The sequence below is a fragment of the Myotis yumanensis genome, unplaced genomic scaffold (assembly GCF_028538775.1).
Source record: "Myotis yumanensis isolate MYYU_CA2020_CCGP unplaced genomic scaffold, mMyoYum1.0.hap1 SCAF_20, whole genome shotgun sequence".
NCBI classification, from domain to species: domain Eukaryota; kingdom Metazoa; phylum Chordata; class Mammalia; order Chiroptera; family Vespertilionidae; genus Myotis; species Myotis yumanensis.
The window spans coordinates 9421794-9449724 of record NW_027223771.1 but is presented as its reverse complement, the minus strand read 5'-3'; the positions used below and the strand labels follow the sequence as shown (position 1 = coordinate 9449724).

Sequence of the window (27931 nt, the reverse complement as noted above, 5' to 3'; positions counted from 1 at the left end):
CGGGCCCACAAGGGACTCAGCTTCCCAGCCAATCGCAGCGAGGCTCCTGCGAGGGTCCAGCCAATGGAGAAGAGGATCCCCTTCGCCCCTCCTCCTGATCCTCCTTCTTCCTTCAATCCCGCGAATTTTCCCCCTCTGGAGCACGCCCCTTGCGGTCGGGGCCAATCACAGGTGCCGGGAGGCAGGATTTCCGCTGACGGGAGGCGGGACTTCCGCCGCGCGCGCGCACTGACGCACGCACGCACGTACCGCGATGCCGCACTTTGCCCATCTTTCCGGAAAAGCCAACCCTGGCGGTGGGAAGCCTTCAGGAGGTAGCCGGTCCATGATTCTCTCTCATCATGGATGTTTCTGTCCCTCTCTCCCTCTCCCTTCCTCTCTGAAATCAATAATGATATATTTTTTAAAAGGTTCGCTCAAATATCACATCACCCCCCAGTTCTACCTCTACAGCCCCGCCCCACTTAGATGAACCTTTTATTCGCGAACTATAGGCCGGATGCACGAAATTCGTGCAAGAGTAGGCCTTCGCAGCCCGGCTTCGGCCGGAAGGTCGTCCGGACGGTCCTTCCGCTGGTCGGCTGTTCGGGCCATTTGCATATCACACTTCCATTATCACAGACTTGGTGACCACGGTGCTGCTCCCGACCTAGCACATCAGAGCCGCCGGGGGGCGCTCGTGAGAGCCTCCATTCCCGGGAGCAGCCAAGTTTGGACATGAATGCAGCCCAGGGGTTTAGGATGGAAAGGGAAAGCGGACGGGCGATGGCTGACTTTAAAAAAAAATTTTTTTCCATCTTTTCGAGGAGACCAAACCTGCAACCCGGGCAGGAGCTGGCGACCTTTCAGCGCCTGGGACGACCCTCCACCCGCTGAGCCACGCAGGCCTCACTCTGTTAAGTTTAAACGGAAAGAGCCAAGCCCGGCCGGTGTGTCTGAGTGGTTGCACCTCGACCTACAACCAGGAGGTCAGAGTTCGACTCCAGGTCAAGGGCACTGCCCCGGCCCTAGTCGGGACCGTGGGGGAGGCAACCCATCGATGTGTGCCTCTCATGATGTTTGTCTCTTCCTCTCTCTAAAAATCAATGGAAAAATATCCTCGGGTGAGAATTAAAAACAAAACAAAATTATTTTTAATTACGATCAACCAAGGTAGAATATGGTTCCTCATGTTGTGCCCCAACCATAAAATTATTTTCGTTGCTACTTCATAGCTGTAATGTTGCTACTGTGATGAATCGTCATGTAAATATCTGATATGCAGGATGGTCTTAGGCGACCCCTGTGAAAGGGTCGTTCGACCGCCAAAGGGGTCGCGGCCCACAGGTTGAGAACCGCTGATATCGAGCCTTGTGATGTCAGCCTGCGGGGGTCCCTCTGGGCTGGTGGGTGGTTTGTGTCAGTGCACCTGGGTCCTGACTTCATCCTGGGCAGGGGGCCCCCATTCCCACTTGGGGGGTGGCAGCCCCCAATTCCTGATGGGGCGGGGCAGGAACCCGGAGCCCTGCCCGCACTGTTCATCCAGGTCCCTCCAGGCCACCTGCGCCCCCCCCCCCCCCACCCCGTGGGTCAGCTGGAGGGGTTGGGGTTTCTGTTCACGGCCTGAAGGCACTTCTCTGGGGCACAGCCACTGGTGTGGGACCTGCCTACCAGGAAGGACACTTAACCCCCCCCCCCCAACATTTGCAGAATCTGCCTCCCAATCGGGGTGGGAGCTGGTAGGAATGGGTGAACCCCTGAGAGGGGCAGTGCATGGCATACCCACCCTGGTGGGCCACCCCCAACCCAGAGAGATGTCCACTCCGGCTCTCGCATTTCTGACAACAGGTGCATTTATTAGTATCAGAAGTACAAACGTAGGAATACAAATACAGAGGGCGGCCCAGCCCCAGGCCCAGCTGCCCTCGGCAGGGCGGGGGCGGCCCGCAGTGCGCGGCGGGGACCCAACCGGCGAAGCGGGGCGCCCGGCGCCGCCCGTGTCGCCAAGGCACGTGAGGCGCAGTGCGCCTTCGCTTCACTAGGACACCACGAGCTGCAGGGCGAGTGGAGGGTGGGGACCTCGGAACCGCCTGGTGAGACCTCAAGACCCGGACCCAGAGCTTCCGGGGCCTCTCGATTGGTCGGTCGGGGAGTGAGGCTGGCGGAGGCCACTTGGTGAGGGCGGGGACCCTGGCCTGGCCCTGGGCCCAGGTGCCTGGGGAGGGGCGGCGCAGGCACTTGGGCAAGGCGGGTCCCCTCTCTGGCCAAGCCAGGCTCCATGGCACACTCGGCACGGGTTCCAAGGGGCTCTCCGATTCCCCGTCTCTCCACCCTCCTCCCACCCGGGCGGACAGGAAGGTTTCCCGGGGAGGCAGCAGCGAGGGGACCCCGCGCTCCCTTCCTGCCTGTGCCATCTCCCAGGGCCCCTCCCAGGCCTGCTTCGCAGAGAGGGCAGGCCTCACAGTGTGGGTGAGCCCCACGATGCCCACATGACCCGAGGCTTTCCCGCCTGGTTCGGCAAAGTTGCGGCCTAATTGAGGGTGGCAGTGGCTCTCTCCGCCACCTACATCGTGAGAACTGCTCTGAGCTTATCATGAAACCATGATGCACAAGAAGATCCAAGGAAGTGCCCGAGGTGAACTCACTCAACAGGCATCCGGGTTTGATTGCAGATCAATTTCTCATCAGGTATTTAAGCTCCATCCTGGTCCTCCCCCCATTTCTGGGAAATATATAGATTGTCAATCTCTCTCTCTCTCTTTCCCTCCTTTTTTTTAAAATATGCTTTTTTGATTTCAGAGAGAGGAAGGGAGAGAGGGGTAGAAGCATCAATGATGAGTGAGCATCACCCATCAGCTGCTCCTGCATGCCCCCTGCTGGGCATCGAGCCCACAACCACGGGGTCATGGAACAGGTGACCTCCTGGTTCCTGGGTAGAAGCTCAAATACAGAGCCACAGGGGCCGGGCTCTGTCTTTTTAACCGAAGGCTTAGGAAGCTAACCGGCGATCACTAGGAAACTGGGCTCCTTCCTACTTGTTTCAGCTACAGGTGGGGTGGGGTGGGAGGAGTAATACGCATGTGAAGAGTTGGTTCCATTTTTGCCACTGTACACACACACACAAGTACACACATCACCGCATGTAAACACAAGACAACCCAGGCCCACTCCCGGAAAACCGCTACTCTCCTAGAATCTTCCACGAAAAGAACGCATTCACGAGCAGTAAACCTGGAGCTCAGTCTGGGAGCTGCTCGTAAAGAAACACAGATCATGGCTGTACAAACATACGAATGTAAACATTGTTCACCAGCACAAAAATGAGTCATTTTGAGGGTCAGGATGAGTGGGAGTAGTCTTTTAAAAATGTGTTAACAGTTATTCTAAACAAAGATAACAAACACTGTAAACTTCACCGATATAGTATGCCTGTGTCTATTTCTATCTAGAAGTAAAAATTCCAAGATAAATTAGGGGGAATCCAAACCTAAACTCAACATTGTATAAGAAGAAGCATACCGACTGTCCTTTTGGGCTAATGAAATTGGCAGTGTCCACAGATGCATCCATTTTCGGGGGGAAAAATAGATCGTTCTTGGCCAATTCAAATGTTATATTTATGAAAAGGAATAAAAAAGCCAAGCGAGGTAAAACCAAAACAACAACAACCAGAAGTAACCAACAATCGCCAATGAGGTGGGACGTTCCACGTGAATAATTCCAAATTCTGGTTGAGGCCGGATGAACAGCCAGGACCGCTGGGACCAGGACCAGTCTGGAAATGCAGTAGGCCAGCAAAACTTTGAAGTGTTATTTTTGTAGTTAACATTTTAAATGAAGATGCAAGTTCCATTTTCTCCTTTGTGTAAGTCCTAATTTTTTTTTTTTTTTTTTTTTTTTTACGGTTGGGAAAGGACATGAAGCCTTTCTGCTGACTCAATAGTTACGGAATAGGATGGACCACGAAAAGGATACAGATTATGATGCTGATGGTGGTGATGCTGCTGCTGGTGAAGATGGATGGTGATGAAGATGGTGGTGAAGATGGTGGTGATGAAGATGGTGGTGATGGTGATGGTGAAGATGGTGGTGATGAAGATGGTAATGATGATGATGGTGGTGATGGTGATGGTGAAGAGAGGGTGGTGATGAAGATGGTGGTGATGATGGTGGTGATGGTGAAGATGGATGGTGATGAAGATGGTGGTGATGAAGATGGTAATGATGATGATGGTGGTGGTGATGGTGATGATGGTGAAGATGATGGTGATGATGGTGGTGATGGTGAAGATGGTGGTGATGATGGTGGTGATGGTGATGGTGAAGAGAGGGTGGTGATGAAGATGGTGGTGATGATGGTGGCGATGAAATCTTGTCTCCATCCTCTTGCAAACAAGACATAAAACCTGATGTGAAACACGGGTGTCCGTGGGGCGTGGAACGTCTACAGGACGTGTACTATTTGAGCCGAATGTGTTCTCTTTAAGGCATATGTTGGGTTAACTGGGGGCAGTATTTGCTGGCTTCAGAGTAAGAGTAGCGTGATCTTGTCTTAGCATCTGACCGTCTTCTGGTCCTTGGTCTTGAGACTGGGCAGAAAGTGGAACTGTCTCGGCTCTGAAGGGCATTCGTGCGAAATGCCCTTTCCTCTCTCTCCCTCTCAGCTCGGAGGCAACTTAAAATAGAGACAGTCACACAGGAGGGAGAAACCCTGGTCAAAACGCAGAACAGGCGCCTCCTCGACGGAGGGTCCTTCTGCGAGCGAGGACCACCGGGAGCCCCTCTGGGTGGAGGCCACCTCGACACCTTCCCCGAGCGGCCGCACGGCCACCCGAAAACATTTCCCGATCCCCCACGCGAAGCGAGCCGTGGGCTGGAAGGGTGTCGGGTCTGTGTGGAACAGCATCACCGTGGGCCCCACGCGTATCCTACTGACCACGCGGGTGCCAAAGGATGGCCCTTCCACCAGGGACTTGTGTTCCTCACGTTCTCCCGTGCCCTCCAGAAGGTGAACGCACACACCCTGACACGAAGGTCCAGCTCCACCCCCGCCTTAGCTGCACACCATTCTCCGCCACCGTGGACTGAAGACCTCCATGTCTCGGGTGTGGAGATGGGTAAGGAGAACTCGAGTGGGAAGCCTGCTGAGGACCAGGCAGGGGCATGGTCCCCGGGGTGGGTCAGCCCCTTGAAGTCAGCCCGGAGCGTGCATTGCTGTCGGTGCAGGAATCTAGTTCATGCTCAACGCGTGAACGTCGACTGGACACTGTTGACATGAAGGCGCTCCTTCATGGAAAAGGAGCCGTGTGTGAACCGGCAGGCTGGGGGCCGCAAACGGAGGTTATCGGTCTGCACGGCCAATGAGCATAATTTCATGAGCATCGCCAACAACGCCCGGGTCTTGTGTGGCTTTGAAAGGAGAGGCATCCGTAAAAACAATTTTTTCTAAGGTAAAATTGGGTCAGGTCTATGTGATAAAAAAATGCTCGTCGGCTCTTTTCCTCCCAAGAAGAGTTTCACTGGAAAATTCCATTCCCCCAGAACTTCTTTGAAGGCGCAATAGGTTGAAACCCTTCACACTGTGAGGAATGATAAATCCGTGTGATTGGCAGCTGTGTTGGAAGAGGACCAGCCTCGGGCCCGCCTTCCCTGGGTGCTCAGCGCTCTGGTGGGACATGCTGACGTCCCGCCGGCCACCGGGGCGTGGGAGGTGGTGGATCCACCGACGGGTGAAATTCTCAAAAGAGCAGAATTTTCATCGAAGCCAAGAGATCCCGCCAGTTCCTCTGCAAACATTTATCATCTTACTTTTAAAACTGGATTTGCTAAGTAGAAGCCCACTGGCTTGCGGTCTATGGGGCTTGAGTGCCTCACACCACAGACCTAACCCTCGGACACTGGATGATCCTACACCCTTAGATTTTCACTCCCTGGATAGGCAGTGACAGTCATCAAAACAGACAGATTCCTCTATGTCAACCTCTCGGGCCTCTTCCCCTCCTATTCCCTTCCGGGTCTGGTCAGCACCCAATAAATGGTGCGGAATCAGCACTTTTCTGTATTTTCTCTGCATCATGGTTTATCTTTTTTCTTTCTTCTGAGACACAATACGTCCAATAGATCACGAAGCTAAAATCCTATGCCTGCCAATAGAATTAATTCAACTTTCTGGGCGAGAAGCACAGAGATTCTGGTCCTAAAATTTTAGTATGGAAATTAACCAGCTGATAGGCCCTTTCTTTTTTTTTTTTTTTTTCCTGTACGTGGTGGGAGCTTTAAAAGCATCTTGGGAAGTACACACGGGCATCCAGTGGAAAAAAAAACAAAAACCAAAAACAAACAACTAACATCATGAAGCAAGTTGGTTTTGTTATAAAAATATCAAAAGAGTAATAATTTCAGGGAATCGTTTCTTTGGGCTTTTGCTAGGTATCCATATTTCAAAGTATAAAAGCATTTTTTGTGCATCAAAATATATCACTAAAGACAGCCGTTTGCTTTTTTTTGGCATCTGAAGTGATCTGACTTGGAAGTTAATCTGCACTAAGAAAATGTTTAAAATTATATCTACATTTTGTTCACACGCTGGAAAACACGTTTGAGACAAAGGCGTGGGCATGGTGTGTGCGTTGCTTGGAAAGATGGAGATGATCGTCAAAGCGTGTTAGCAGAGCAGCCGCAGGACACACGTTCCGGGGTTGCCCCGAGCGGTCCAATCAAACAGGACCCCGGGCACAACGCGGACGCAAGCCGACCAGACCAAGACCCCACAGCTGGGACGCCCCGACTCCCAGTGGTCTGCAATAGAGCGATGACCTTCTGATGCTCGGCGATCATCAACATCGTTGACCTCAGCCACATGAAAACCTTTGAAAATCCGGTTGTTTCCTCCACGGGAAACCGAGGGACGATGCATGTACCCCCTCCCCAAAGGAACGGCAGCTAACCACGGCGGTGCCGGAGCAAAACAGGCCACAGAGAGGGGAAACGGGCTCGAAACTCACCACCGTTCACACTTGAACCCGGGCTGCCCCGAGGGGTGGAGGAGGCATGGGGCTGAGGGCAGTAGGAGTGTGTCTCAGCTGCAGTCACCCCACACCCGTGGGTGCTCGTGCCCCCGAGGGCGACAAAGGAAAGAGCCGGCCGTCGGTCGGGGTCTGAGAGAGCGTCTCAGACATCTGCTTGCGTGTGTGAAGAGATTTCTTTGCAAGGATCATCGGCAGCCACTTCCAACATCCCCGGAGCCGTTCATGAACATCACCAAGCTGCAGGTTCAGGAGGGGATTAGCAAGAATGTCCCTTGAAAACCCTGTGTGTGTGTGTGTGTGTGTGTGTGTGTGCGTGTGTGCGCGTGTGAGGGTGAAACATAATGATATTTGCCGTGTTCTCCCACGCTGCTCAGAGGTGGGGTGAGGTGTGAGGGCAGGTAAACCGAGCCGGCCCTCCTTGCTACTCCGACCGGTCACTGGGGGCCTGGGAGGGCGGCAGGGGGCGAGGGGAGCCTGGCACGCGTCCCTCATCACCGCCGGCAACGCTCAGAGGTACAGGTACCCGACCCAGTAGACCAAGTTGAAGAGCAGGAACGACGTGGGGAAGAAGACGCGGGAGTAGGCGTCCAGCTCCGAGATGTCTATGTGGATGCGCCCTTTCCTCCAGGACCCAGATTTGCACTCTTCGTAGCAGCAGAAGAAACTCTGACAGTCCTTGCCGTCGAGACACTCGTAGACGCAGGTCTCCTCCAGTTCCTGCCAGTACAGGGAGTTGTTGAAGGTGACCATCGCGGGCGGAGGGGGCCGCACGTCCAGGAGGGAGTAGTTCTGCGGGGCGACAAGGACGGCACCACAGTCACGAGAACAGGCAAGAGGAATCGAGCAACCGGCTCGGGTCCCCCTCCCCCGCCTCGCTGCACTGGAGAGCTCAGGCTCTGAGGATTCAGTTTTTGCAAATCGAATGCAAGGAACAGCTCGGTGCATGCCCAGCCGGTGTGGCCCTATGGCCCAGGAGGTCACAGTCAGGGCACATGCCTGGGTTGCAGGCTTGACCCCCAGTAGGGGGCGTGCAGCAAGCAGCCGATTACTGATTCTCATGAATGTTTCCATCCCTTTCTCCCTCTCCCTTCCTCTCTCTGAAATCAATTGAAAAAATAATAATTTTAAGACAATGGAATCCTCGGTCTTAAAAAAAAAAAAAAAAGGATGAAATCTTACCATTTACAACAGCATGGATGGACCTAGAGCAGCGGTCACCAACCTTTCGGACCTCACGGACCACTGGTTGGCGACCACTGACCTAGAGGGTGTCATGCAAAGTGAAATAAGTCAGACAGAGAAAGACAAATACCCTATGATTTCATTTATATTTGGAATCTAAAAAAAAACACACACACAAAACCACAAAATAAACGCACAAACAGAACAGAGAGAGACGGAGATACAGAGACCAGACTGATGGCTGCAAGGTGGGATGGGGTTTAGGGGGGCGGGGTCGGAAAGGGGAAGGGATTAAGAAGTACAAGTTGGTAGTTACGGAATAGTTACATGGGGGTGTAAAGTACAGCTTGGCGAATATCGTCAATAATATCGTAATCACTATCTATGCTGCCAGGTGGGTCCTTAAATGATCAGAGGTTCACTTCATAAATTATATAATTGTCCAGCCACTTTGCTATCCACCTGAAACTAATATAAAATGATACTTGAAGGTCAACTACATCTGAAAAATAAAAAATTTAAAAACAATATTCACGCCAGAATAATAATATTATTCACAGAAGCTTGTTCATAAGTTTGCGTTCCAGAAACAGGAATTTGGATGTTACGTACTAATCCCTGGGTAGAAGGATTACGATTCATTTTTTTCCCTTTATTTTCCAAATTTTCTAAGCGGGATATATATTTTTTAAAAGTAAACACACTGCCGTAACCGGTTTGGCTCAGTGGATAGAGCATCGGCCCACAGACTGAAGGGTCCCGGGTTCGATTCTGCTCCACTTGGGGCGCATGCAGGAGGCAACAATCGATGTGTCTCTCTCACAAAGATGTTTCACCCTCTGTCTCTCTCCCTTCCACTCTCTCTCTTTAAAAAAAAAAAAAAGGGAAAAATGTCCTCAGGTGAGGATGAACAACAACAACAAAAGTAAACGCTTTTTTTTTTTTTTTGTAAATACATTTTGAAGGGAGGATGTGCACTGTTCTTCAACACATAAGCAGTAACCTATCAGTCTATCTCACTTTAGTAAGAGTTGGCAGAAACATGTGCACCTGCAATGCTATACATACGGAGGGGGCCTGCAGGGTTATCCGCTCATGGATCCACCTGGAGGAGTCTGGACGCAATAACTGTGAGAGAAGCAGAAACAGTAATTACAAAACTGTTGTGAACATCTGCATCGTACATCCCCTCGTTAAGAACAATTTTTTAAAAAATATATCTTTATTGATTTCAAAAATGAAGGGAGAGGGAGAGAGACAGAAACATCAATGATGAAAGAGGATCATCGATCGGTTGCCTCCTGCACGCCCCACAGTGGGGATCGAGTCTGCAACCCGGGCCTGTGCCCTGATCGGGAATCGAACTGTGACCTCCTGGTTCCTAGGTCGATGCCTCAACCTATCACTGTGCAACACTGGCTGGACTTACAGGCTTGTTGAGGTAGCTATTTATATCATGTTGTATAAGATCCTTAGGAATATAGATCATTTATCTCAAACTACCCTCCCACTGCCTTCCCCCCCAAATCTCTGCTCCTGGAACTCACTGATGTTTTCTTCTTCACGATGGCTGGTTTCCTACAGCTGGAGTAGTAGTTGAGGGTGGCATACTCCATCAGGGCCGCGAAGACGAACAAGAAGCACACAGTCACGAAGAGGTCCATGGCGGTCACGTAGGACACACGGGGCAGCGAGTTCCTGGCGATGGTGCTGAGCGTGGTCATGGTCAGCACCGTGGTGATGCCTGCATGGGGACAGGGCCCAGGGTAAGAGGAGCCACGCTGGCGTCCCTCCACCCCAACACCGTGTTTCATTTTTACTTTGTTATTATTTTAAAAAATATTTTTATTGATTTCAGAGAGGAAGGGAGAGGGAGAGAGAGAGAGAGAAACATCCATGATGAGAGAGAATCATCAATCAGCTGCCTCCTGCACGCCCCACACCGGGGATGGAGCCCGCAACCCGGGCATGTGCCCCGACCGGGAATCGAACGAACCGTGACCTCCTGGTTCATAGGTCAATGCTCAAGCCCTGGGCCGCGCCAGCCGGGCCGTTGTGAGCTCTTTAAGGGCAAAGCCGTACCTTGCTCATCTCTGCTGGCTCCTCCGGCATTTAGACACATGCTGTGCATAGAATGCAACTCATTTACGGATGGATGTGTTCATTAACAATACTGAGTGTTGGCCTGACCTGGGCTGTTTCGTGCACATGGGTCCACACTGGAGATTTCTTTGACTTCCTAACCCCACCGTCACTGAAGGGCCCACGTGGAGTTCTCCTGTCAGAATCATCTCCCTTGGCTACGTTCGAGAACGCAAGCGCAGGTCAAGGAGCCCTCAGATGAGGTCAGTGACATGTGAGCTGTGAGCTCTCCTTCGCGGAAAGTCTGTTTCTGAATCCTCTGCGTTAAATGACGCGACACGGTGGGAGAGCGAGAGAGAGAGTGTGTGTGTGTGTGTGTGTGTGTGTGTGGTTGTGTGTGTGTGTGGTTGTGTGTGTGTGTGTGGTTGTGTGTGTGTGTGTATGTGGTTGTGTGTGTGTGTGGTTGTGTGTGTGTGTGTGGTTGTGTGTGTGTGTGTATGTGGTTGTGTCTGTGTGTGTGTGTGGTTGTGTGTGTGTGTGTGGTTGTGTCTGTGTGTGTGTGTGTGTGGTTTGTGTGTGTGTGTGGTTGTGTGTGTGTGTGGTTGTGTGTGTGTGTGTGTGTGTGTGTGTGTCTGATGCTCACCTAGTGCTGTTCTCGCCGGTGTGGCGTCTTTCTTGATCCAGAATGACACCCAGGACAGGACCACCGTCAGGATGCAGGGGATGTACGTCTGAATGGTGAAGTACCCCATCCGCCGGCTCAGCTCGAAGTAGATGGTCATGATGACGTAGTCCCCTGCAACAGACACGGTCGAAGGTCAGGCCGCCTCCTCGGGTTCGGAAACCAAACGTTTAAAGCAGAGACCATCCGGAAGGCTCCATTCTCAAGCGCGACGATGGACGCCTTCCCGTGCCCTGCGTTTTGTGGTTCCTTCTTCTTCAGGACGCCGCGGCCCGTGGCAGCCATACTCAGGGTGGTTGACAGAAACTTCCATTCCGAGATCCCTTCCCAAAAGCCATTTCAAATTGTAATAAGCAAATTAGCATTCCGGCACAAAGGAATCGGCATGATTAAACCCAAGCAATCAGAGAACACAAATATTTTCCTAAGTCAGGGGAATGCCAGGGGACATCGGTTCCCGGGGGAAATGTGACTGAATGATGGGTGATATTAAAAGCCTATTAATTTTTACATAAAATTTCAATAAAGAACAAAGCGGAAAAACAAACAGCAGACAGAAACACAGAAGGGAATAAATCACCCCGGCAGGAATACACACAGCCCCCGAGGAACATCCAAAAGAGCCGAATAACATACTGCCGGCTCCTGAGCCGAGTAAGATAAACGGAGGGACCGTGCCCGCGCCCGCGAGGCGCCGTTCTTCTCCGCAAACTCGGCAAAGCCGGCTCTTTCCCGACCCCAGGAGGACAGGCTCAGCAGACCCCTCGCTGGCGCAGAGCTCTGCCCAATGACGGCGCCCCCTGTGGGGATGAGAGTGAGAGGGGCTGCCGGCCGCGTTCCAGGACCTGACCCTGGACCTGCTGTTGTAGGACAATGTACAGCTAGGAAAGTTCCCGGACAAGCGGAACAGGGAAACTGAGGCAGGGAAATTAAAGCCAAAAAGCCCTGGCCAGTGTGGCTCAGTGGATAGAGTGTCGGCCTGCGGACTGAAGGGTCCCGGGTTCAATTCGGGTCAAGGGCACATGCCCGGGTTGCAGGCTCAATCCCCAATAGAGGGCGTGCAGGAGGCAGCCGATCCATGATTCTCTTTCATCACTGATGTTTCTCTCTCTCTCTCCCTCTCCCCTCCTCTCTGAAATCAATAAAAATATGTATTTTTTTAAAAACCAAAAAGCTTTGCAGGCCATATGGAGCAAGATCTTACCTTGAGAACAAAGGGTTAAAACCTCTCCTTCTCCCAAGAGAATGCAGAGGGGGAAAGAGAGGGGAGAGGAGGAGGAATCTGCAACTAGAAAATACATATATCTTTTTAAAAAATATGTTTTTATTGATTTCAGAGAGAGGAAGGCAGAGGGAGAGAGAGAGAGAGACAGAAACACAGATGATGAGACAGAATTACTGATCGGCTGCCTCCTGCACGCTCCCTACTGGGGATGGAGCCGGCAACCCGGGCCTGTGCCCTTGACCAGAATCTAACCGTGACCTCCTGGTTCATAGGTGGATGCTCAACCCCTGAGCCACACCGGCCGGGCGGGCAATCATTTTGCTCCGAAGGAATAATTAATGAGATCTGATTTTAAAAGAGCAGACATAGTCAGATGTGATTGGCGTCACAGAACCTCAGTTTTCTTGGTGGATGAGCAGTTCATTCAACCGAGCAGTGTTTTTTCCCCCGCACCTCCTGTCTGCGTTAGAGGCGGTGACTCACAGGGGGTCTGAGCGATTCTTCGCTCAATCTTATGAGCAAAAAGACACTGCCACTATTTTTAAAGTCCTGACTCTAAAACCCAGACTGATGTATGACCCAGATCGCACTCAGGCAAAATATGACAGACAGCCAAGAAGACACCACTTTTCGAGCTCCTTCTAATGGAGCTATTTTAGACGTGCATTTCTCTTCGCACTCAAGACATAAATCTCACTAGAGTGCCCTGGTAAGGCCTGTCGCGTCGAATAAAATGCTAACAGCTGAGTGAGTGGACTATCTAACGCAGAAAGTCAACATGTAAATACCACAATTCTCCCTCACAAGGAAGTACGTGAAGGATATCACTATATATATATATATATATATATATATATATATATATATGTGTGTGTGTGTGTGTGTATGTGTGTGTGTGTGTGTGTGTATATATATATATTTGTTCTGTTTTGTTAATCCTTACCTGAGGATAGTTTTTCCATTGATTTAAAAAATATATTTGTTATTGATTTCAGAGAGGAAGGGAGAGGGAGAAACCTCAATGAGAACCATTGATCGGCTGCCTCCTGCACGCCCTCTACTGGGGATCGAGCCCGCAACCCAGGCATGTGCCCTGACCAGGAGCCGAACCGTGACCTGGTTCATGGCTGGACGCTCAACGGCTGAGCCACACGGCCAGGTTCCATTGTTTTTCTTTTCTTTTTTTTCCGAGAGCCACACCTTTTCCTGTTTCTTCCTACCTGCAGATGTCGTCAGGACTTCCGTGGTGTTCCGGAGGCCCATGAAGTCAAACTGATAAAGCCGCCAGGATTTCTGGTTAGCCGTCTCAACAGAGTTCTTCCTCCACCTGTAGATCATTTCTTCTTTGGGGTAGCCATCTAAACACACGGAGCAAGTGTGAACACACCCGAAGATGTGGGTTTTACAAAGCATCCCAGGCAAACGTGTCATTCTGACCACTTCACGTACTAAAATCTTAGGGTCTCCTTCCTCTCTGAATTTTCCTGAACACACAGGCACCCCAAAAATGAATGGGCAAAGGCCACTGGCCTGGCCATCAGCTGTGTGGACACAGCACACAGGCGCTGTCTTGCTGTCTTATTTCTTTCCCTGTGGAGAGCCAAGCTCCCAGGCCCAGACCCGCCCATCACACCGTCCACTATTCCCCAGAATGAGACCATCCAGGTCTCCGGGAAGACAGATTTATTTATCTTTTTAAAAAAATAATATATGTACTTTTTAAAAAAAAATTGATTTCCGAGAGAGGAAGGGAGAGAGGCAGGGAGAGATAGAAACAGCAATGATATGGGAGAATCATGGATCGGCTGCCTCCTGCACGCTCCACACTAGGGATCGAGCCCGCAACCCGGGCCTGTGCCCTGACCGGGAATCAAACCGGCAACCTCCTGGTGCATGGGACGATGCTCAAGCACTGAGCCACGCCAGCGGGGCTCAATCTATATTATTTTAAGATGTTCAATCAACTAATAGGCCTCTGTAGAGATCACCCCTGACCAATAGCAAGAACACACGTTCTCCTTCAGGACAAAGGGAGTACCTCCCAGACCGAGCCATGTAGTAGGACAAACAGAACACACCCCAAGTGAAGTTAAAATTATGGAAACCACCCAAACTTATGTTCTCCAACCACACGGGAATGAAAGTAGAGACGAACAGAGACACAACGGGGGGAAATTCACCCACATTCGGAAATGACACAGGACGCCCTTATGTAGGGAAAGGGCCTGGGGAGACACCGCAGGGCAGTGAGAATATCTCCGACAAAAAAAAAAAAAGCCCTTTTGTGACAACCGCAGGCCGCCCGCGAGGAACGGAAGGTGCCCTTCCGAAAGCTGACCAGTGACATCTACCCAGGAAAACCCACGGTTCACATCGGGGCACGTGGTGAACGACGGGAGGCTCTCACCCCAGGAACAAGACAGAGGTGTTGGTTCTCATCGCTTCTTTTTAAAAATTAAACAGGAGGCCCTGGCAGGTGTGGCTCAGTGGATAGAGCGTCGGCCTATGGACTGAAGGGTCCCAGGTTCGATTCCGGTCAAGGGCACATGCCTGGGTTGCGGGCTCGATTCCCCATAGGGGGCGTGCAGGAGGCAGCCGATCCATGATCCCCTCTCCTCATTGATGTTTCTCTCTCTCTTTCCCTCTCCCTTCCTCTCTGAAATCAATAAAAATAATAATAATAACAAGAAAGATTCCGAGCAGTAACATTTCCAAGGGAAACCGCCTTGCACAGTTCATGCATGCAAACGGAATTTTCTAGAATTAACCAGGCACCTAAAAGATGCCTGGCGGAGGCTTTATTCAAATGAGTCCTTCTAAACGTGAACATTAATTAACGGAATGTATTCAGAAGCAAAATAGGAATATGAAAAAAAAAATTGGCATCTCATTCTTCCCACCAGCAAAAAAAAAAAAAAAAAAAAATAGTGGTGGGGAAAGATTGAAAAGAGGACATCTTTATTTAGGCGTACGTGCAAAATTATAGCATCGGAGGAAGAAATAACTCTATTCTGCCGGCAGCTGGGGACGCACAGCCCCACTCCCTCGGGGCTTCTCTCTGTCTGAAACCAGCCACGACGTACATTCCGATCCGAATGCATTTTTTTAAGATAAGGACCCAATTATGTAGAAGAGTTAAACACGCACTTAAGTCAATCTGCCGAAATGTGATTTACACCCAGACCACAACTTGGAAGATAAGGCTGTGGCTCTGCTCCGTTGGGCATGGGGGCCGGGCTGAGGGGCGGGGGGGGGCGGGGGGGCGGGGGGAGCTCATTGCTGCTGCTGCTCACAGGCGTTAATCGCTTTCTCTCTTACGAAAGCACAACCTCCCCGTAGCTGGGCGTCCCTCCCAGGAACCGGAAACCCTGTCGCCAGCTCTGCACAGCAGTGAGGTGGACTGACCGTCCCCCAGCGGACACGGTTCCGCTGGGTCAAGGTCTTCCCCGGTAATTCTTGCCTTGATCGTGAACAACGCGGAGATGTGAAAGACGAGCATAGGATGCCGCGGCAGACTTGCTGATTACCGCATGGACAATGCTTTATCTTTTATTATTTTAAAAGTGTTATCGATTGAGAGAGAGGCAGAGAGAGAGACAGAGAGGAGGGAGGAAGAGAGAGAAACAGCAGTGTGAGAGAGAAACATCGATGGGTTGCTTCCCACACGGACCCTGACTGGGGATCGAACCCGCAACCTGGGCATGAGCCCTGACCAGGAATCGAACCTTTTTGGTGCATGAGATGACGCTCCAAGCCACCAAGCCACGCCAGCCAGGGCCTCAGTGACGATACTTTTATTTTTATCACTTTATTTCTTGCCACTGCCCACACAAGCGGGAATCCTGGGATGTGTCCATGTGCCGCGAGTCTAGCCTTGCCTCGGAGCCTCAGAGCCCAACCTCAGAGCCTCAGAGAGCCAAGCCGCGCCCCCAAGAGCGGAGCTGAGCCCACTCCGAAGGGCTGAGCCTCGCCCGGAAGAGCCAAGCGTGACCCCAAAGGGCCGAGCTTAACCCTAGGAGCTGAAGCTGGTCCCAAAGGCACGACCCTCGCTCCGAAGAGCCAGCCTAGACCCTAGGGGCCAGCCTAGCCCCTAAGAGCCAGCCTAGCCCGGAAGAGCCAGCCTAGCCCCTAAGAGCCAGCCCAGCCCCTAAGAGCCAGCCTAGACCCTAGGGGCCAGCCTAGCCCCTAAGAGCCAGCCTAGCCCCTAAGAGCCAGCCTAGACCCTAGGGGCCAGCCTAGCCCGGAAGAGTCAAGCCAAGACCCTCAGAGGTGAACCGAGTCCTTAAGGGTCAAACTCAGTCCCGAAGTGACAACCCTTTTTTATTTGTTTTTTAAAAAAAAATATTCTTATTGATTTCAGAAAAGAAGAGAGAAAGAGAGAGAGAGAAACATCAGTGATGAGAGCGAATCACCGAACCGCTGCCTCCCGCACGCCTCCTACCGGGATCGTGCCCACAACCTGGGCATGTGCCCTGATGGGGAATCGAACCGTGACCTCCGGGTTCATAGGTCGCCGCTCAACCACTGAGCCACACCAGCCGGGCTCACTGACAATACTTTAAACCCGAATTATTCCAACGGCAGATTTCCTGTAAGTGTACATTATTATGTGCTAAACATGGTTTAAATAAATGAATTATGATTTATCATCTATTTATCGCCTCATTTGCTGTTTTCTCCCAAGGAATTTAGGCATCTTTTCACTCTGTTTGGCTGCCGGGACTCGGACGGAATAAATTATACAAAAACAAATTTAGATAAAACATTAACAATAACTGGGCAATGAATGACACTCATTTCCACAGTGGCTTGCAATACACAGAAAAGCAAAGAATGATTATCCTACTGTGAGATTATTGTTCAAAATGCAAATCATAGCCGGAACCAGTCTGGCTCAGTGGATAGAGCATAGGCCTGCGGACTGAAGGGTCCCAGGTTCGATTCCCGTCAAGGGCATGTACGTGGGTTGCGGACACATCTCCAGTGGGAGGTGTGCAGGAGGCAGCTGATCGATGTTTCTCTCTCATCGATGTTTCTGACTCTCTATCTCTCTCCCTTCCTCTCTGTGAAAAATCAATAAAATAAAAAAAAATAAAAATGCAAATCATATCGTTTGTAACTGGACATGCCCAGATTGAATTGAGAGTAGCAAATAGTAAAAAAAGAACCCAAAATTTTAATTTTTACTTCTTTTTAAAAAGATATATTTTATTGATTTTTTTGAGAGGAAGGGAGAGGGGGAGCGAGAGATAGAAACATCAATGATGAGAATCACTGATCGGCTGCCTCCTGCACCGCCCCTACCTCCTGCAACCCGCAACCCGGGCATGTGCCCTGACGGGGAATCGAACCGCGACCTCCTGGTTCATTGGGTGATGCTTAACCACTGAGCAACACTGGCTGGGCTGGGGGTTATTTTTTTTAAAGTCCTTTGAGGAGTTCACTCCATGATCTCCTAAATTCCACCTTCTCGGCTGAGAAGTCAGCTCTGGCTCTCAACCCAGTGACTGCCCTTGTGAAGAAAATGAGTGTTTTTGCTCCAGGGGTTTTTAAGATGTTTTTCCGTTTCAGTCTGATTTTCAGCTGATTACCTTGATGTGCTTCAAGTGTTGTTGTTTTTTTTAAAAAATCACTTTCTTATTCATCCCGACTGGAGTTCATGTGGGTTTTTTGAATTTTTGATTGGAGGTCTCTCATCAGTTTTACATTTTCCTTCGCTCTCAGGGCTTCCGATTTTGCTGTCTCATTTCCTTCCTCGTCTGTCCCGGCTCCAGTTATACACGCGTCGGGCTCTTTCCCCGCACGGCGCAGTCTGCGCTTCTGCCTAGGTATCGCCCCTCGCTGTCCTTCAGCTTCGCCGTGTTTCACGTCGGTTGTTTTATTCTGACCTACCTTCTAGTTTACGACGATCTCTTTAGGGCTCTTAAACGTCCGTTACGAAGCATCCTTTCTCTCTTTTAGAATTTGCTTTCTCTTTCTTGTTTGCGGCCCACTGTTGGGTTTCTATAGCTTATACTGTAATGATGCCGCCGTGACCGGGAGAGCTCCCGGCTGGCTGCTGGAGAAGCGCGTTCCCTAAACCCCCCGTGGAGTCTATTTTCGGCTTCCCTCTTGTGTGCCGTTTCTTACGTGTCTCTCCTTCTGTGCCTGCTCATCTTTCATTGACTCCAAGTTCTTGAGCATGAAAATCTGTAAACATCTTTGGAGTCCCGATAGGAGTACTTGCATAGGGATTGACAGTGGGTTCTGCAAACAGCTGGGAGCAGGACCGCCATCCCAGCTTTTTAAAAAAAAATATATATATTTTATTGATTGATTGAGATGGAGAGAGAGAGAGAGAGAGAGAGAGAAACATTAATGACGAGAATCACTGACCGGCTGCCTCCTGCACGCCCCCTACTGGGGATGGAGCCGGCAACCCTGGCCTGTGCCCTGACCGGGAATCGAACCGTGACCTCCTGGTTCATTGGGCAGCGCTCAACCACTGAGCTACACTGGCCGGGTTGTTGGGTGTTTTTTTAAAAGTATTTTGAGGCGTGTACTCCATGATCTCCTAAATGCCAACAGTGGGCTGGAAACCAGAAAGAGACAGTAAATTCTAAACAAAAGAAAGCCCTAGCCAGTGTGGCTCAGTGGATAGAGCGTCAGCCTGCAGACCGAAGGGTCCTGGGTTCGATTCGGGTCAGGGGTACACACCCGGGTTGTGGGCTTGATCCCCAGTAGGGGGCGTGCTCGCACTGGGTCTTAATAAAACACAGAGAGGAGAGAGAGAAATGAAAATCAGCCCCTATCTAATATTCTGGTATTATTTTGGCAATTGCTTTTTTCCTAAAATAGGAATCGAGCCCAGTAACAGTGACACATCTCCTATAAAATGCACACAGATAGAAGTCTGAAGCCGAGTTAATATCTGAATATAATTTTGTGCAATATTGTAGGTCGTTATTGGCTTAATAAAACATAACTAAGGCAATTAAAGCTGAACAGTGTGGGCTTGAAACCCATAAAGGCTCGCACTGCAGGGCTGTTTACAGAGACTCTTTTTGCTGTGTGTATGTTTTTAAAGAGCCGGAATATTCCTTTGCTCTCACCCAATCCCAGTGACTTCCCGTTATTACACTTCATTTTCCCCACCACATGTTTTTGTGCTAGTCTTTTAAGAAAGCAACGTCATGCCCTAACCGGTTTGGCTCCGTGGATAGAGCGTCGGCCTGCGGACTCAAGGGTCTCAGGTTCGATTCCGGTCAAGGGCATGTGCCTTGGTTGCGGGCACATCCCCAGTAGGAGGTGTGCAGGAGGCAGCTGATCGATGTTTCTCTCTCATCATTGATGTTTCTATCTCTCTCTCTCCCTCTCTCTCTCTTTCTCCCCCCCCCCCCCCCCCCCTCTCTGAAGTCAATACAAATAGACTGAAGCACGTATCTGTGAGATAACACATTCACGGTCATGGGCTTTATGGAGCTGAGATTTGCAAAACAGATCATTTCCCTTGGGTTCTCCTGCTTTTCCTCACAAAGACGCCGGCTGGCCCGAGAGAAAGGAAGGGCAGTGGAACCCGCAGACACAAGTTGCCCCGATGGCCTGCCTGGGGCAGCCACAGGCAACCAGCCTGGAACAGCAGGCACCGTGAACTGTCCAGGGTGCTCCCACCAACATCCTTACCACCAACTATAAGAAAGGGTGCCATCGTAGCCAGAGGGTAAGATTCCTCTTTCCCGAAAGGAATTTACGTTCATCTTCCCTCGGCTAAAAGAGATTGCTGTTCCATTCACCACCGGGGGATTACAGACCTATTTTTTTAAAATATGTTTTTTTATTGATTTTTTTTTTTTTAGAGAGAAAGGAAGGGAGAGGAAGGGAGAGAGAGAAACATCAATGATGGGAGAGAATCATGGGTCGGCTGCCTCCTGCACGCCCCACGCTGGGGATCGAGCCCACAACCCCGGGCACTCGCCCTGACCCGGACACCAAACAGTGACCTCCTGATGACGCTCAACCACGGAGCCACGCCGGCAGAGCTGTTTTATTACATCTTTAATCATGGGAACAGGTCCCCAGTGTTCGTTTCCTCGGTTTCAAAGGCGAGTTTATATTATTACAGTGCCCCGGAGCTGGCATATAATTGCATTGTTTATCCTGGCTTTTGTTTTGTATCGACTTTGATGATTTGCAAACATAAATAACTAAATAAAATATATCTCTCCTCATTAAGTTTTAATTACAGGCCCCGGTAGAAAAATAGTAAAATCTGATTATAACTGAACAAACCACATCCCCCAAAAAATAAAAGTTAAAAACAAGGCCCACTGGGAGGTCTAACGGTGACAACAGTTACTTTTATTTTTGATTATGAAGCATTTTAAACCAGGCAGCTCTTGCCCGGCCGGCGTGGCTCGGTGGTTGAGCGTCGACCTATGAACCAGGAGGTCACAGGTTCGATTCCCGGTCAAGGGCACATACCCGGGTTGTGGGCTCGATCTCTAGTAGGGAGCGTGCAGGAGGCAGCCGATCCATGATTCTCTCTCATCACTGATGTTTCTCTCTCTCTCCCTTCCTCTCTGAAACCAATAAAAATATGTAAAAAAAAAACCAAAAAATGAGAGAGAAAAACAAAAGCCTTCGCCTGGGGATTGACGTCATGACCCCTGACACGCGTTTGAGGTGGAAGAAATACTTTTTTATGCAGCACTTTTCTTTTTCCCTCATTCTTTTTTTTTTAGTCAATCCTTACCCGAGGATATTTTTTTCCGTTGCTTTTTTAATTTTATTGATTTTTTAGAGGGACTGACAGACGTCTATTTGTTGTTCTACCCACTTATGCATTCCTCAGTTGGTCCTTGCATGGGCCTTGACCAGGGATCGAACCCACCACCTTGGGGTATCGGGGACGATAATTCTAACCACCTGAGCTACCAGGCCAGGCTCCATTGCTTTTTAGAGAGAGTGCCAAGGATGGAGGGAGGAGAGAGAGAGAGAGAGAAAAGCACTGATGTGACAGACACATCGATGGGTTGCCTCCTGCACGCGCCTCAACAAGGGCCGGGGATCGAACCTGCAACCCAGGTAACTTGCCTTTGATCGGAATCGAACCCACGACCCTTTGATGCGCGGGCCGACACTAACCACTGATCACCACCGGCCAGGGCTCGGATTCTTTAGATGGTCGCCAGTGTGCCGTTCATCGCACACTGGTTTCCCGTCTGGACCTCGGGGAACCCTGCAGGGGTCACGAGATAAGAAGCTCGATCTCGAGGCAAACCTGCAGCTCAGCCGGGCACCCCGAGGGCGTGCCGCTTCTGTGGCCCCTGAGGATCGGCTGTGGCTTTGCTCCCACCCCCCTTCTCTCCGCACTCCCTCTCCCATTTCCACTGACCTTGATTTTCGGGGAACAGCATTTCCTAGAGCTGGGGAGAAAGTCCCTGCAACAGAGCGGCTCCCAGAGAGGATTTAGAAAGAATCTAAAAATCTCCCTCCACAATCAGCCTTGCATCCAGGGTGCTGAAGGGCAAAACTTTTCTCAGGAAAATAGCATTTTTACGAATAACTGGCAAATGACGGTGATTTTCATACTTGGGTGTTGGGTAGGCATTTTCTTGGAAGTGAATGAGATCTGTCACTCCTAGGAAATTACTGACAGCGTGTATCTGTGGCCAAGACTAACATTTGCTATTTCAGATGGAAATCAACATTTTAGAAAGCGTGTGTCACCCTCATGAGCTTAATCATCTCCGAATTCTCGGCATACTGTTCGAGCGAGGTGGGTGAAAACATCTACCAGCATTGCCTCAGTGTTACTGGGAAACATCTGGGTGATCAGCCTAAGTCTGCAAACCAATACTTCCCAAGGACCCGACGCACGATACAAAACCATGCCTGGGCGGCCTTAGCTGGTTGGGCTCGGTGGATAGCGCGTCAGCCTGAAGACCTAAGGGTCCCGGGCTGGATTCCGGGTTGTGGGCTTGATCTCCAGTAGGGGGCGTACAGGTGGCAGCCGATCCATGATTCTCTCTCATCATTCATGTTTCTCTCTCTCCCTCCCTCGCTTCCTTCCTCTCTGAAATCAATAAAAAATAATAATAATTAAAATAAAATGAAATGAAAGAGTTAGAGGGACAATTCCTCGTGTTAAAAAAAAAAAGAATAAGAGCCCTGACCAGTGTGGCTAAGTGGACAGAGCGTCGGCCTGCGGACTCAAGGGTCCCGGGTTCGATTCCGGTCAAGGGCATGGACCTTGGTTGCGGGCACATCCCCAGTTAGGGTGTGTGCAGGAGGCAGCTGATTGATGTTTCTCTCTCATCGATGTTTCTAACTCTCTATCCCTCCCCCTTCCTCTCTGTAAAAATTCAATAAAATATATTAAATAAAAGAAGAAATATACATTTTACCCCGGCATGGTTTTTTTTTTGTTTTAATATTTTTTTTATTGATTTCAGAGAGAAAGAGAGAGAAAGAGAGAGATAGAAACATCCATGAAGAGAGAGAGTCATGGACCGGCTGCCTCCTGCACGCTCCACACTGGGGATCGAGTCTGAAATCCAGGGAATGTGTCCTGATTGGGAATCAAACCCTGACCTCCTGGTTCATAGGTCGAAGCTCAACCACTGAGCCACACCGGCCGGGCTAAAAGCTGCATTTCAGAGGAACGAAGAGCTGAATGGGGAAGCCCAGTGGGAGATGGGATTTATGTCCGAGCGTCTCACCAGGAGAGTGAGAATCACAGACAGAACTGCTAGGAGGTCAGCTCTGGCCGCTCCCCACAAAACTCCCAGCTCCCGAGCAAAGAACATTTTGTTTTCCAATTAATTGTTCCCAGAAGTCGAACCTGAAATATTATTTACGGTACAACTACAAAATTCCGCGTCTAGCATACTTTCTTTTTTAAAAAAATACTTTTATTGATTTCAGAGAGGAAGGGAGAGGGATTGAGAGAGAGAAACATCCATGATGAGAGAGAATCATGGACCGGCCGCCTCCTGCACGCCCCCCACTGGGGATCAAGCCCGCAACCCGGGCCTGTGCTCTGACCGGGAATGGAGGGGTGACCTCCGGGTTCCTAGGTCAACGCTCAGCCACGGAACCACGCCGGCTGGGCCAGATTTGTCTTTCATTGTTGAGTAGGACCCTTCCCCGTGGGCGGGAGACAGCCCCCTCGCAGGGTCCAGGGTCCGTCACCAGTTCTCTCCCAGCGCAGACCTGAGAGGCGGGGCCCGAGGAGAAGGCAGCTGACCAGAGACACCAGCCGAGACAGACACATCCCTGTCCACGCCGGACCCCCACGCGCCCCGGGCTTCCTGGCCCAGCACAATGGAGCCACACTGCCCTCTGGTAATTACCAGCTCTGCTCGCTCCCGCCCGGAGGCTAATGATATATAATTAAAACCATATATTTGGCCTTTGTCCCTTTTCTGGCGCAGAGCCCTGAAAACCCTGGGTTGTGACCAGGGCCAGGCATCAAAGCCTTTTGTTACGCGAAGGAGGGAGCTTTGGGAAAGAGAGCAGGGATGGGGGCTGGTTGCCAAGGGAACCAGGCCGAGGGGAAGGTCGGGACTTGAGTTCCATCCCCGTGACCTCCGGAGAGGGGAGAGGGGCTGGAGGTTGAACCAGCCACCAAAGGCCAACGATTTTTTTTTTTAAATTATTATTTTTTGGCCAAGAAACCTTTTCTTTTCGATTTTTTAAATATATTTTTTTAATTGATTTCAGAGAGGAAGGGAGGGGGAGAGAGAGAAACATCACAGAGAGAATCATGGATCGGCTGCCTTCTGCACGCCCCACACTGGGGATGGAGCCCATAACCCGGGCATGTGCCCTGACCGGGACTCGAACCCGGGACCCTTTAGTCCACAGGCCAAGCCAGCCGGGTGCGAAGGCCAGGGGTTCAGTCCGCCGTGTCTACCTCGGAACCCTCCCCAGAACACCCACAGGACCAGGTTCTGGGACAGCCTCCGGATCGGTGACCACGCATAGGGGCCGGGCCGCGGCGGCCGGAGAGGACATGAGTTGTGTGTAATCCCAAATAATATGCAAAACAGCCCATCGGCATTAGGGTGTTTGGTCAAAACAAAACAGAACAAAGCTGCCCACCCACGTCCAAACCCGTCACTACTCTGAGGAACGGTTACGTTGCACACGGCTGCGCCCAAGCACCTATTTTGCGACGGGGGGTCCAATGGAATGAAGTCTGGGGCGAAGACACCCCAGTGGCCAAAACCAGACTGTCGTCTGCTCTGTCTGGCTGCACGGTGACGCTGTAACGCATCACATGAGCGTCGCCAGACGCTCAGACGGGCAGGTACTCACAGCTGGAGAAGATCAGCGGGCAGGAGTGCTCGTCCATGGGGAAGTGGTGCAGCTGCAGCTGGCACTCGGCATTGATGGTGAGCCTGTGGGGGAGCCAAGGTCACGGTCAAGGTCAGCCAGCCAGAACCCAGCAAAGTCACAGTGTGTGTGGTGGGGGGGACGGCGCGGGGCCGGAGGGCAAGGGAGGGGCAGGCAGCACCTGTGACTCGCTCCTGGTGGTGGCACCATCCATTCAGTGGCATCATGGGGTTGTTCTGGGGGGGTGTCATTTTGTATTGCTTTTTAAGAATATATATATATTTTTTATTGATTTCAGAGAGGAAGGGAGAGGGAGAGAGAGAGACATCCATGATGAGAGAGAATCATGGATCGGCTGCCTCCTGCACGCCCCCTACTGGGGATCGAGCCTGCAACCCGGGCCTGTGCCCTTGACTGGAATCGAACCCGGGACCCTTCAGTCTGCAGGCCGACGCTCTATCTACTGAGCCACACCGGAGAGGCCGGTGTAGTGTCATTTTGTATGGCTTTTTTAAAAAAATGTTTTTATTGCCCGGACCCTGTGGCTCAGTGGTTGGGCGTCCACCTATGAACCAGGAGGTTACAGTTCAATTTCTGATCAGGGCACGTGCCTGGATTGCGGGCTCGATCCCCAGTAGGGGACGTGCAGGAGGCAGCCGATCCATGATTCTCTCTCATCACTGACGTTTCGCTCTCTCCCTTCCTCACTCTGGAATCAATAAAAACCTATTTAACCAAAGAAATAAAACAAAGAGCCCTGGCTGGGTGGTTAGAGAGCTGGTCAGGGGGTCACGAGTTTGATTCCCGGTCACAGGCATGAGCTTCGGTGCAGGAGGCAACTAACCGATGTGTCTCTCTCACATCGATGTTTCTCTCTCTCTCTCTCTCTCTCTCTCTCTCTCTCTCTCTCTCTCCCCCCCCCCCCTTCCCTTTTACTCCCTTTAAAAAACAATGGGAAAATATCTTTGGGAGAAATATCCTTGGTGAGCATTGACCAAAAAGAGAGAGAGAGAGAAAGAGAGAGAGAGAGAGAGAGAGAGAGGCAGCAGGTGCAGCAAAGGTGTGGGGGGGGCGTCTGGGAGAGCAGGGTGAGGCCTGGGGTTCAGGGAGGGCAGGTCCCGTCCCCTCCTCATGCCCGGGGAGCAGGAAGGCTGGCTCAGGTGCGGGCATGGCTGGGGCAGGCCGCAGCGTGCATCCGACCAGACTTCTCTGAAGCCGGCTTCTCTCCCCCGCAACCAGGTTTCTGGGAGGCCCGCCCTGCCCCCCGCGGGAGCTCGCGTGGCGGGGCAGCCAGGTTTCCAGGAGGGATGCGTCGGGGAACGCCCTCCGGCTGCTTCACCCCCACCCCCACCCCAGCCTTGTGGTCTCGAGTTTGTTAATTTGCTCTAATTACACGTGTTAATTAGTGCGCCAAGACATCTTCCCGTTCCCGGCTAAGTGGACCCGCGGGTCAAATAGATTAACGCTCATTTCCACGGCCCACTTCCAGCAGAAACGCATTCTGATGAAGAACGCGCTTCATTCATGGCCTACAATGTGCGAGCCTTTCTTTTCTTTTATTTTTTTAAGGATGATGTTTTATTAAAATATATTTTTCTGTTGATTTCAGGGAGGAAGGAAGAGGGAGGGAGAAACATCCATGATGAGAGAGAGTCATGGACCGGCTGCCTCCCGCACGCCCCACCCTGGGGATCGAGCCCGCAACCCGACCATGTGCCCCGACCGGGGATCGAACCGTGACCTCCTGGTTCCTAGGCCGACGCTCAGCCACTGAGCCCCGCTCTGGGCCTTTATCTTCACACCCGCGGCACCCGGGCGGGCGGGCGGGCGGACTTCCCAGGCATCGCGCCCTCGGCGTGGATAATGTGAGGGGAGACCCCACGGAGCGGAGAGAGAGAGTTCCCATCCCTACGGGCCCTCCGTCGGGGCCCCGGGGCCCCCGCCGCCAGGGCCCCCTCCCGGCGTCTCGCCTCAGCGTGTAGAGGATCTTGCCGTCGTTCCAGATGCGCAGCAGCTGGTTGGGGGTGGTGATCCAGTGGGCCTCGGCCGTCTTGGAGTTGCGGAAGATGGTGTCGGGGATCCAGATGAGCCCCACCATGTTGCTGTTGAGGGTCAGGATCTTCATGGTGCTATTGAAGCGGAGGCGGCTGTCGGTCCAGGTCTGCGCAAAGAATATGTCGATCTGGTACTCCTGCAACAGAGCGAGGGGCGGGGCTCCGTTAGTGGGTTTCCTCTTTTTAAAAAATTACATATATATATATTTTTTTTTCTTGATTTCAGAGAGGAAGGGAGAGGGAGAGAGAAACATCCACAATGAGAGTGAATCCCTGATCGGCTGCCTCCCGCACGTCTCCTGCTGGGGATCAAACCCGCAACCTGGGCCTGTGCCCTGACCGGTAACATAACCGTGACCTCCTGGTTCATAGGTCAACGCTCAACCATTGGGCCACACCAGCTGGACCATAGAATCATCTTTTAAAAATATATTTTATTGATTTTTTATAGAGAGGAAGGGAGAGGGATAGAGAGTTAGAAACATCGATGAGAGAGAAACATCGATCAGCTGCCTCCTGCACACTCCCCACTGGGGATGTGCCCGCAACCCAGGTACATGCCCTTGACTGGAATCGAACCCGGGACCCTTTAGTCCCCAGGCCGATGCTCTTTCCACTGAGCCACACCGGTTGGGGCTAGAATCATTTTTTTATGGGGTCCTTTTCTTTCTTTTCTTTTTTTTTTTGGTTAATCCTCACCCAAAGATATTTTTCCATCGATTTCTTAGAGTAGAAGAGAGAGGGAAAAGGCAGAGAGAAACATCGATTGGCTGCCTCCTGCATGAGCCCCGGCCGAACTGGCTGGGGCTACAGGAACGTGTTAGGGGCCATTTTCTTGACCACCGTCCTTTCGGCAGCCTACCCGGCACTTTTTAAAAATCTTTCAAGTTCTCTTTGTTGGACCTCCAGCCAGAAGTGTGGGGCTCTATCCCGCACGCTCCTGTCCTCGGCCCGGGGAGGGGGGGCAGGGGGAGGAGCATATGGGCTTCCGCTCCAGGAACACAGCGCCAGCGAATGAAGAAGGTGCCCGGCCGGGTGGCTCCGTGGTCGGAACAACGGCCTTCGCACCGAAGGGTCCCGGCCGAGGCACAGCCTGGGCTGCAGGTCCAATCCCCAGTCGGGAGTGCTTGCGGGAGGCGACCGATGGGTGCGTCTCTCACACATCGATGTTCCTCTCTCCCTCTCCCCCCCCATTTCTCCCTCCCTCTCACTCTTCTCTAAAAAATCAATGGAAAGAACTGCCTCGGGTGAGGATGCACAACAAAAAAAAATGGAAAGGAAGCTGCCCCTCCCCCCAGAATGTGGTTCTTCTGGATTCCAGAAGCTTCCATCCCGTAAGTGGGATTTCCCCTCGGACTCGGATGTGAGCGAATGGGAGACG

At 51.4% G+C, this 27931-nt stretch overlaps 1 protein-coding gene and 1 long non-coding RNA gene across 5 annotated transcripts in view; one reads left to right on the top strand and one right to left on the bottom strand.

Annotated features, from left to right (window-relative positions):
* Positions 1–244: 244 nt before the first annotated feature.
* Positions 245–1206, top strand: LOC138998442 (uncharacterized). 2 transcript variants are annotated; one of them, XR_011469159.1, is made up of 2 exons: positions 245–314; positions 810–1206. It is a non-coding gene; the product is annotated as an uncharacterized lncRNA (long non-coding RNA). The 2 variants fall into 2 exon arrangements; XR_011469160.1 differs by having other exon boundaries at positions 807–1206.
* Positions 1207–7509: 6303 nt separating this feature from the next.
* GABRG3 (gamma-aminobutyric acid type A receptor subunit gamma3) overlaps positions 7510–27931 on the bottom strand; it is a 43740-nt gene continuing 23318 nt past the window's right edge. Inside the window, exons 3-9 of one of the 3 annotated variants that reach the window (XM_070400428.1) lie at positions 26467–26687; positions 24479–24561; positions 13399–13536; positions 10915–11067; positions 9737–9933; positions 9240–9317; positions 7510–7796 (exon numbers count right to left, since the gene is read on the bottom strand). In XM_070400428.1, the coding sequence (XP_070256529.1) occupies positions 7515–7796; positions 9240–9317; positions 9737–9933; positions 10915–11067; positions 13399–13536; positions 24479–24561; positions 26467–26687 (1152 nt within the window). In that variant the 3' untranslated portion in view covers positions 7510–7514. The remainder of the gene's footprint in view (positions 7797–9239; positions 9318–9736; positions 9934–10914; positions 11068–13398; positions 13537–24478; positions 24562–26466; positions 26688–27931) is intronic. The other 2 variants (XM_070400429.1, XM_070400430.1) reach the window with 2 other exon arrangements.